General features: G+C 31.7%; 1 protein-coding gene and 1 long non-coding RNA gene across 2 annotated transcripts; both read right to left on the bottom strand.

Moving 5' to 3' along the window:
- Positions 1-1,906: 1,906 nt before the first annotated feature.
- Positions 1,907-2,568, bottom strand: LOC149200542 (uncharacterized). Its single transcript, XR_016253370.1, has 2 exons — positions 2,205-2,568; positions 1,907-1,947 (listed from the first exon to the last, which is right to left on the bottom strand). It is a non-coding gene; the product is annotated as an uncharacterized LOC149200542 (long non-coding RNA).
- LOC149200543 (uncharacterized) lies at positions 2,506-2,820 on the bottom strand. Its single transcript, XM_089400971.1, has one exon. It carries the CDS (start codon positions 2,818-2,820, stop codon positions 2,506-2,508), a length of 315 nt encoding a protein of 104 aa, XP_089257097.1.
- Positions 2,821-12,134: the final 9,314 nt, after the last annotated feature.

Below are 12,134 nucleotides of genomic sequence, written 5' to 3' on the forward strand. Positions count from 1 at the left end.
TACAGTGAGACCACAGCTCAGCTGACATGGCACTAAAGTTGGTACCAACTTATTATCAGATGAATCTCATGGAAAGTGAGTAATTGGAAAATAAATATGGTACATATGACCGTAACCATGTACACAGGATAGTCCTTCCCATTAATATATCCACTCCTAAATAAATAAAAGATGAACACTTCTATTTGAATCTGGAAAAATGACTTCTAAATCAAAGTTTTATTGCATTAGATCATTGCTATAGCTAAGAAACAAAATGACAAATTATTTTATTTGTCAGATCACCACATAATGCATGGACAATGGTTTATTTATATGTTTCAACCAAACTAACGGTATAAGCCATCAAACCTCCCAAGATAAAATACGAGTTCATCAACGAAATTTTGCATCCTTGATCACCACACAATGCATGGACAATGGGCTATTTATATGTTTCAACCAAACTAATCGTATAAGCCATCAACCTTCCAAGATAAAATACTAGTTCATCAACGGAATTTTGCATCCTTGATCACCACACAATGCATGGACAATGGGCTATTTATATGTTTCAACCAAACTAAGGTATAAGCCATCAAACCTTCCAAGATAAAATATGAGTTCATCAGCGAAATTTTGCATCCTGGATTTAGAAGGTAAGTTCGTAACTCAAGTCCAGATATTTCTCGTAGCTCAGAGAAGGATATTTTCTCAATTCAACACAAATAGAGACAGATATAATTGTTATTACATAAATAAACAACAAACGTCAAGAACTCCCTCTGGAATCAACTTTACATTAGAAAATACCCACCCAAAAAAATAGTTTTACATTGTAAAACTGCAAAGTAAACTGCACCTAAAGCTCCATGGAAAAAATCTCGAATTGAATTTTTGTATATAAAATTTTATGCTGAACCATCTCAAATTGAATTTTAGCATATACTATTTTATATTGAACCAGGCTTTTTTCAATCCTTGAGAAAAAACTAACCAATAAATCAATGTTAAATTAATTTATTAAGGATAAAAAACTTGAAATGCATACCTCTCAACAAATAATACACAACTTATTAAGGATCAAAAACTTGAGATTCCTACCTCTCAACAACTAATAACACAATATATCCTGTCGGGCTAACATTTATCTATGCTAGTTTACTTATAATTGTTATTTAAATATACACCTTGATTGTTATTCAAATATACACCCCTGTTTAACAGGATCTATGTTAGTTTATTATTATTTAAATATGAAGTAAAATAACTAATTCATCCCTACCAAGATATGGCTCTGTAATTCATCTTATTAAAATACCATCACATCATCCCTAGACTGACCTAGAGTATTTTATTGTTATTCAAATATGATAAGTAAAATAAATAATTAATCCCTGCCAAGATATGGTTCTATTCTTCATTTTATTAAAATACCATCACATTATCACCAGACAGGCCTAGATTACCTCCTTTCTCTACGTGCAATAACAAAATAAGATCTGGGCCTAGAGCACCTCCCTTATCTATATGCAATAACAAATTTAATAAGGAATAATACATCTTGATTAAGACAATACATGTTCCAACTATTTTTAAAAGAAGCAACATAAAGAAACTACAATGGAGATAATAAATGAATTATTGTCCATAATCCTCTCTTAATAGAAGAAGCATGTCAAAAGCCCTATATAATATGTAATTTATGGAAATATTTTAGCTGCTCTCTGCTTATGACAGCATAACTACAGAGTTTGGTACAGTGAATACATATTATAGCATCCAGACCACCAACCATGCAATTTCAAAACAATATATTTGAATTTTATCAGAGCAGCGATTACAATACCTGGATTTCACACAAATAAAAGATCCTTTATATTTCACAAAGAACAACATTTTTTGCAGAATTGGATGCAATTGCCATGTCCAACAACAACATGCACAAGGCATGGAAACCCTGAAGACCTGTTTGGGACCATCAGAAAAAACTGAATAATTTCCACATCTAAAACAAACCCAAGCACATGACATTTCTGATTTACAAGCACAAATCCCCTTTAAATGCTGCAATTATCTCAAAAGTAATTCAGTATTTCATATTGCAACTACCACCCACCAGTTATTATAGAAAATATTTTTCCCAAAGTAATAAATCATTAGCTGACTTACCAGAACCAACCAATGCACATAATTTTTTTTGTTTTAAAGGGGGGGCTTCTTACCAGTAAGTTCGCATAAACCCTAAGCCCAAAAACCTCGGTGATTAACCACCGTGCAGCTTCACTTGAAGGACCCAGCGCTCATATTTCTGCACAAAATTCGAGCGTTCATCTCGTTGACGGTATCAATAAGCCCTCCTAATCCCACAGTTCCACCGGAGGCCTCGTTCTCCTTGTCTTTCTCCTCCTGGGGTTTAGCCACTCTGCGATTAAACTCAGTTGCCTTCTCGAAGAAATTCCCGTAGATATACTCTGTCGTGTAGCCCTTCTCCTCATCATAGAGCATGATGTGACCATGCCATTCCTAGATGCGGTAGCCGGGCTCTGGGTCCTTGTGGAACCCCACGCAAACCTGGTGGTCGCCAATGGTGACAGCCTGGCCGGAGTTCGCCTTCAGTTTATCAGTGTCCCCGCTGGATATAATTTGAACAATATTCTTCTCCAGCTTCGGCTCCTCTCTCTCCAATGGGATCTTGCTCTCGTCCACGATAATGCCATCATACGAGTTGGATAGGAAGGTATTGGTGTCCAGAAAAGGGCTGGGCATATTTAGTCGGCTCATCATTGTTCTCACAACCAGGCTTTCAAAAGAGCTTTTGGTGGAATACTGGTTCGCCATTTTCCCTCCGATGGCTGATATCCACTCTCCAAGACTTCCTTCCAGTGGAAATCAATATATAAACTGCAATGGCCAAGCATATTTGGGCTCTCAAGTAATTTAACAGCTTGGGGATTGGAGGAAACCAAAGGGAAAAGGGTGAAAGCAATAAATTTCCTTTGCCTTTATCGCCATCGGAGTATCAATCTTTATCTTCATGCCTGATAGTTAAACCCCAAAATCAACATCCTTCAAATTCATATCCTCCGGCAGCATTTAACAGCTTGGGGATTGGAGGAAACCAAAGGGAAAAGGGCGAAAGAAATAAATTACCAGGAAGCACAGGCATGACGCAAGATGCCATGGGTTTGAGACTCTTCTCGACCTCGACGAGACACATACGACAATTTCCAGCGACAGATAACAAAAATGCGTACCATTCCGCCTGAAGGATGAAGACCATAACATAAATGCTTGAAAAAATTCCCGCTGAATGTGGATGCCAGGTGTCAGCCTCATAAACAAAAGGACGATGAAAGTCTCTTTCAAAGGAAGGCCTATCGGCCTAAAAATGATGGTGATTTTCTTACAAAATGCATTTAAAGCATGTAGGTTAAATAATTGGGATAATTGTATTTTTGAGTTATGTTAAATAATTATTATTAAAATATTTGAGGAGATAGGGTTTTCATCTTAGATATGTAAAAAATACAACATGTTAATTAGATTTTAATTTTAAAATTAAATAATTATTATTAACGAAAATTTAATTAAAAATTTATATAATTATAAAATTATATTATAAATAATAAAAAAATTATTTTGTATTTGTTAATGATGGATTAAAAATAATAACTAACATTCGAATGTGTAATATATATATATATATATATATATATATATATATATTGTAAGCTTAGTAAGACTCTTTTATTTTTGTGTTTACATGTTCATTGTCCATTATTCACGTCACTATGGTGGAGGGTAGCACAAGATTTGAACCCAAGACGTTCGATGAGACTTCATTTCCATAGCCACTATCACTTGAGCTACCCCAGACGAACTTAATATTTAAAAAAAAAATAATATGTTAATACATATTTAAATTTACATCTATTCAATATACAATATATTATAAAGTTATCTAAAATGATGTTACATATGTATTAAAATATTCGGAAACATGAAAATGTTAATGTCAATTGACACACAGATACATCTATAGTATGAAATTTTAAAAAGGATAACAAAGTTAATTGATGGTTAATAATTGTTAATAACTAAGAATAAGTGAGACACATCAAGAGACTATTGAAAAAGGATTTACATCATATTTAACACTTGTATTGATTTTGAGATTTAAATTTATAATGTAATAGTTGAGTCATTCTAGATCTAGATTTCATTGACAACTCATCAATCGATGATTGCAAGTTCTTATCAAAGATAAGGTTTACAACTGATATATATGTGGTATCAAACTTTTTGATTATTTAGCAACTCATGGTCTAACATTTCATCCCTCAATTACAAGTTTGAATGATTGTAATAGCTTTTATAAAGATATGATTGAAAACCCGCCAATATTTGCACGTGTATAAGTGAACAACTATCCAGTTAGAACATTTACCCAATCTTTCTGATTATCATCCCAATAGTTATTTGATTGATTTCTCATGATACCATTTGCTATGCTGGAATTGTCAAATGTTGATTAAATTTTGGTTTTGTTAGTCTTTGAATATTGAAGTCTTACTATCTTAGGTTTCCCCTTGGCAAGTGCAAAAGTTTGTTGAAGGGATCCAAGCTAGAGATTTGAATTCTTTCTACGGTAGTTTTGTTGGTTGACTATGAACCATCTTCACTTCATGTGGTTTTTGGTTGACCATTAACCATCTTCCATTGATATTTGTAATTTATGGCTTACCACTAGCTCTTTTGAATTGAACAATGTGGTGTTTTAAATGACCACTAACCAATTTGATTTGATTGATGTCGTGGTTTCTAGTTTACCTCTATCATCACTTGAATAGTGGTTTTGGGTTTACCTCTAACCATATTCACTGCATCAATTTATTGCATCTTCACTACATCAAATTACTCCAGCCCTAAAGGTGTAGGAGAGGTGTTTTCCATCATTATGTTCTCCCTTGAGGTGTGGTGTGGTGAGTACCATTTTTTACTTTACAAAACATATGGAATTGGATCCAAGTCATGCCCAAATAAGCATATTGATTAATTTGTGGGTAATCTTTTATTTTTACGGTTTCTTCTTTCTTCTTTGTCTTTAGCTCTGTCTTGGCTTAGGTGAAAATACTTAATATAGTTTCTTTACCTCCTGATTCTATCTTCAAGAATTTAGTCATTCATAATGGATTGTTTTCCTAATTAGCTACTCACTTCTAAACATCCAAATATTGGTGCTTTTTCAAGGAGATGTTCGTTGAAGCTTAATTCAACAATTTTAGATTGAAGATGACAAAAATTTATTGGTACAATTATTTAGGCTTGTCATTGTGGGTGAGGAGAGGGGCGGTGTATGTTAGACTTTGAATTCCTAGACAATCAAAAATTCTGAGACCACATACAATATGAACTTTAAATCTTATCTTTGATGAGTTTTTACTATGTTCCACTTATGATTGTTTTGTTAGTGAAATCTAGAGGTAGAATGCTCCAATTAATGCATTATAAGTTTAGATCATATAATCAATATAATGAGTTGAATATTGAAAAATGAGTTTTCCATGTTAATAACTAAACATAAGCGAGAGATAAGAAAATGGTGGGAAAAAAACTATTCCATATTTAACTAAGTATATTGACTTTAGGATTTGAATTTATAATACATCATTTGGATAATTCTAGTTGTATATATCACTCACAAGTCATAGCTCTTTATCAAAAATAAAATTTACAACTTTTTTATATGTGGTTTCTAATAAAAACTCATAATGTAATATTAAAGAAAAATTATATATATATATATATATATATATATGACTAATTTTTTGATACAATAAATAAATAAGAAACTATAAATTATAAAAATTGGTTATTGTGATGGAAAATTTAAATAAAATAAGACTCTATAATGATTATGTGTAATAATAAATAATGAAATATTAATAAATTATATATATATATATAAAATATAGAATAATTTTTTGATACAATAAACAAATAAGAAACTATAAATTATAAAAATTGGTTATTGTGGAAAATTTAAATAAAATAAGATTCTATAATGATTATGTGTAATAATAAATAATGAAATATTAATAAATTAATTATAATAATAAGACATATATTTGTATTATTAATGTAATGTGAAAAAGTTATAAAAAATAATGTTTAGAAAAAAAAATGTTATACATTTATGTTATTATATTATAAAATTTATTATTAAATACGAGAAGAAATATTTTAATAAATAAAATTAATGTAATGTTGTTTTACAACGTATAAAAAAAAATAGACATCCGATTTCTATAAAAAATGATTATTAACTTTTAATGATGTCAATATTGATTTATCAAATTGTATTAGTAATAAGCATGAGGGCTATCAACATCTGGTACATCAACACTACTTTATCAAATTTTAAAAAATACAGAAATTCAACTTAATTAATAAAAAAAACCTTATAAAACGATATAGACATTCATCTTAATCAATAAAAAAACCTTAAAATTATGAATGAAGATGAAAATTTTAATTGGGAAAAAGAGTTGATGATGGTTTGGTCACTTCCAGTACCATCCTCACTAGATTTTTGGTTATTTTGGTTTATCTAAAATTTTGAGAAAGGTAATTTTGATTTTTACTATTGTTTTTGGTAAATACACATTTTGGGTTTTATTTTAGTTTATCTAAGATTTTGAGAAAGTTAACTTTGATTCTTATCATTCATTTTGATAATTACACACATTTTTGGTGTGGTTTGTATAATATGTTGTCTTTAAAGATTTGTTTGGCATAATATCAATAATTTCCTTAAAAGAAAAAAGGAAAAAAAGAAGTCTATGGCCTACTTATAGCTTTGATTTTTTAAATATCTTTCCTTTTCACTTAGAAAAACATTGGTTCAAAGTTTCACATTGGTATCAATGGAACAAGAGTCCCTTTTTAGAAAACAAGGATTTTTTGAGAATGTTTCTCTATGCACTAAGTTGATCCTTTAAAAGCATCATTCAGGTTTGGGTATTTTTCCTAATTTAATGTGAATATAGATAATAGGGAAACATAAGAATTATGAATATTTATAAATAATTATTACAATGTAATAAAATATCTATATTTTATGTGACCTCCAAGGTACACAATGCACATTAACAAACTTCATAAATTCTAATAATTATAATAACATTTTTCTAGGAAAAAAGAAAATTGATGAAGTGTAGACTAAAAAGAATATGCTAAAAATTATAATATAAATTTCTTTAAAGTTAACAATTAACACCTTCCAATTATAGAGTTGTTACAAATTTAATAAAAACAAATTTAAAGGAAAATGACATGAAACATTAATTTTAAATCAGTAGAAACTATAAACTCAAATTTGGCATAATTTCATTATACCTTAAAGTAATTTTCCCTCTCTACCAAATTAGTTGAAATTAATTAAAATGTTATAATGTTTAATAATTATTGTTTATATTTATTGTTTTTAATTAATATATATTATTATTTCTATTTATTATATTTTAAATTAATTTTCCCTCCCACCAAATTGATTAAAATGTTATAATTTTTTATAATTAATATATATTATTATATTTTAAGAAATTATATATTTAGGAAATTGGAATAAGTAGTTTAATTTACTTACTTTGCTTCCATAAACCTATGTCATGGTGGTAAGATATGGTAGGGTGTGGCTGCAATCAGTCGTTCAGATTTCGTCACCATTTCTTCTCCCTCATTGGTATTAGAAATTTGACAATTGCGTTTTGAAATGTGTGATAAAATATTAATTAATAAAATTATTATAATGTGTGATAAAATATTAATTAATAAAATTAGATAATAATTGATTTGATGTCTCTCTACTCTAATTTAAAACATATATAATATAAATATTAGATTCAGCTGTAACTTATAAATATTAGATTATAGCTGTACTTAGCTGGCCTTGAGTTGTGCGGAGATTTTGGAAGTAGTATAGTCGGAATATTCAATGGTGCTGAATTGAATGTGATTTGTCGCCCTTGAAATTAATCATCTGTCGGTATCCGCCCACGATTTGACTACACATTAAAATGAGAATCTAAGTGCACCCAATCATATGTACCCCTCATGATTCCGATTCAGTGAATCTAAGTGCACCCAATCATATGTACCCCTCATGATTCCGATTCAGTGAATCTAAGTGCACCCAATCATATGTACCCCTTGGTAGTGGATTACCGGTAAAGCAATTTCAAAAATTAACCTTGGATATCAATTTCAAAAATCAACATTGGATTTTTTTATTATTTTTTTCGAGGTTTTTTTTTTTTTCAATTTTTTTGGTTATTTATTATTAAAAAAATAAATAAGTTTTGGAAAATATTTGATGAGATAATGATTCTTCTTGAGTTGAACATTGTTGTGATTTGCCTCTATTGTTGTCAAGTTTAAGACCAACGATGGGTGGTCTAAAGATATTAAATGCAATATCCGGGTTAAGTAAGGGTGTCCCCTTTTTCCTACTTTTTTGGTATTTACATCGATAATCTCAAGGAGTGTTTGGAGATCGTGGGGTGCAAGGGGACTTAGCTTGTTGGTATTATCATTACTCTTCTCCTCTATGCTGATAGCATTCTTCTTGCTAGAAGCCATGAGGATTTGGACAAACAACTCAACACTCTTCATGACTATTGCTCCAAGATGGTTATGATGGTTAATACCGACAAGACTAAAACAAGCCTAGATCGATCTAACTGCAGACCTATCATGCACCTAGAGGGATCAAATCCCTCGAGGTGCAATCCTTCTATTTGGAATGCAAAATTTGAGGAAAGGTTTGCACCTTGAGGGATTTGATCCCTCTTGGTGCATGATAGATCCAGAGTTAGATGGATTTGGGCTAGTTTCCGTTCATGGCAACAATGTCATATTTTTAGATTATCATTATTATGTATATGTTTGAGATAAACTTCATACTTTGAAATTTACATTATGTTTTCTTTGCCTGACATGGCCATATAATTATGTTTTTTAATTGAGTCTATGTTGCTTGCCTTGAATGATTTGTACGTTCGCGTTTCGATGTTTTGAGTGGTTTTTGTCTATTTGTGTTTGAATGCTTTGAGTGGTTTGTGTTTATGTGTTTGGATTTGGATGGTAATGTTTGTGAATGTTATAATTTCTGTGATATATTTTTATATGTGTTTGTAATTGTTTATTAGTAATTGGTTGGTGATGAAGAAGGAAGATATTGCACATCTATTTCATTCAATTTTAGGTATTAGAGTTTTTGACAACTAATTAATTCTTAATAGTCTCCCTCCAGGTATTATTAAATATATCTTGAAGAGTAGTGTTAATTTTAAATTTGTTGAGTTACCTCAATCTCTTGAGATGATAGATATTGTAAATAAATTCAATTATGAAAAATGATGAAATAAAAATTTTGAACACAAAGTGACAATGTAATAGTGTTGAATGGAAAAAAATGTGAATAATAAGAATGTAGTCAATTACAAATAGTCTTCATTATGATCAATCTCAACTATTTTCTTCTACTATTCTTATTTTCACCCATGTTAGTTTTTCCATATTTCCATATCTATTATAGTAAAAGTACATTTGAAATTGTAAACCATTCAAATGTTTAACTCAAAGCTACTGTAGTAAACATCTTACATTTTCTCTCTTTCTCTCTAATATTAATAGGTTGAATTACTATAACATATGCCAATTGTCAATAATTTTTTTGTGCTTACACTAAAATCAATCACACTATTAATCCAATTACTTTAAAATTAATGTACCATCATACATCTAATTACATCAAATCAGAAATCAACATCTACACTCAAATCAATGCATCTATGCAAGCAATCAAATATGATTAGAAAAAAACATCTACATTGAAATCAATGCATCTAATGCAAGAAATCAAATAGGATTAGAAATCAACATCTACATGGAAATAAATGCATCTAGTGCAAACAATCAAATATAATAAAAAATAAATATCTGCACTGAAATCAATACATCTAGTGCAAGCAATCAAATATAATCAGAAATCAACATCTACATTGAAATCAATGCATTTAGTGCAAGCAATCAAATAGAATTAGAAAACATCTACACTAAAATCAATGCATCTAGTGGAAGCAATCAAATAGGATTAGAAATCACATTTACACTGAAATCAATGCATCTAGTGCAAGAATCCAAATATGATTAGAAATCAACATCTACACTGAAACCAATGCATCTAGTATAAACAATCAAATATCATTAAAAATCAACATCCACACTAAAACCACTGCATCTAGTGCAAGGAATCAAATAGTATTAGAAACCACCACGTATGTTAAAATCAATGCATCTAGCGTAAGAAATCTTCTTCCCTCTCTCCCACCTTTATCTATATCTATATCTCCCTCAATATCTCCTTCTTTGTCTCTCTATCTCACCCCCAAACATGCACACACTCTCTACATCTCTCTCTTGTAACTCCTTCTCTCTCTTGATGTCTTTCTTCTTCCCTCCATCTCTCCCCTACCAACTCCATCTCTTAGTCCCTTCCTCTCTCCTCTTCTCCCTCCCTCCCTCTCTCCTGCTCTCTCTTGTCCTTCCTCTCTATTCCTTTCTCTCCCCTCATCTCTCTCTCTCTACCCTCCAACCCTATCGCTTTCTTCCTCCCTCTCTCCTTCTCTCTCATCCTCTCTCCCCTTCCGTCTTTGTGTATTCCTATCTCTCTCTTAGTCTTATTTCCCTCTCTCACTCTTCTCCTTCTGTATCTCTTCATTCCTCCTCTCCCCTCTAATTTAGTTTATCTCATTCAGTGAAAATAATCAAATAGGATTAGAAATCACTATCTACACTGAAATCAATGCATCTAGTGCAAGGAACCTTCTTCCCTCTCTCCCCCTCCATCTATAGCTATATCTCCCTTCATCTCTCCTTATTTGTCTCTCTATCTCACCCCCCTTAAACACATATGCTCTCTCTCTCTCTCCCTATTTATCTCTCTCCCTCTCTCTATCTCTCTCTTCTTCCCTCTCTTCACTTCCCATCTATATCTTGATCTCCCTCTATCTCTCTTTTTTCTTTCTATATCACCCCCAAAACATACACACTCTTTCTTCATATCTAACTATCTCTCCCTCCCACTTCCTCTCCCTCACTCCGTCTCTTCCCCTTCTCTCCATATCTCCCCCCTTCTATCTCTCTTCCCTCCTGCTCTCCTCTCTCCCTCTCTCTCCATATCCATTAGCACTCCCTCTCTCTCCATCTCCGTTATCACTCCCTCTCACTCTCTCCACCTTTCTCTCCATGTGTCTTTCTTATTACCTTCCTCTCTCTCTCCCTTCCTCTCTCCTTCTCTCTCTCACATCCTCGCTATCTTCCTTCATCTCTCCTCCTTTCTCTCTCAACTCCCTATATCTCTCTCTCACTTTCTCTCCCACCTCCCTTTACATTGAATTTTTAAGAGTAGGTTCTTCATAAGGGTACAAAATAGAAGAACCATGATATTCTACAAATAGACTGCTTCTGACATTCATATAAAAAACAAAGCAACAACTATAAAGAAAACAAAATTGACCACAAAGACGTACAACTTCATGTAATGAAATCATGAAATAGTGGGGAGTCTATACACACTTTCTAAGATTGATCCTCATGAGAACTATTTGTAGAGTTGTGATGGTTCCTTCATTTCATAATGTTTCCAATTTGACCATTTGGTTGCAAAGGGAATCAATCTCATCACTTTGATTATTCTCTTGTGCTTGAAGTATTTGCATTTCCTTGATCATATGCAAAATCATATTGAATTGATGAAGAATCTCGCCTTGGAGATAGCTCTTGTCCACATGAGAATTGAAATGGGGATGCCGATAGAGGCTGTAAGTACCATAACCATGAGAATCCTTCAAATTCTCTAGTTTATAGCTTCTGCCTTCCTTTGTAGTCCAGAGAAAACTTGAGAGTTTGTAGTCAAACATTGAATTAACCAAATAAGGGAATCCTAGAATCCAAGAGAAGGGACCACCAATAGTGAGGGAGGGGAAGAATTTATGAAGTTCTAAGAAATCCTATGACAAAAAAAAGAGCAAGAACTTGTCCAATAAAGAAACTGAAGGCAGGTGATTACGATAACAAAGTTGATAGAA

Source organism: Pinus tabuliformis, chromosome 2_1 (assembly GCF_031772625.1).
Source record: "Pinus tabuliformis cultivar Carrire ecotype Pingquan chromosome 2_1, CPIR1, whole genome shotgun sequence".
Classification (NCBI taxonomy): Eukaryota; Viridiplantae; Streptophyta; class Pinopsida; order Pinales; family Pinaceae; genus Pinus; species Pinus tabuliformis.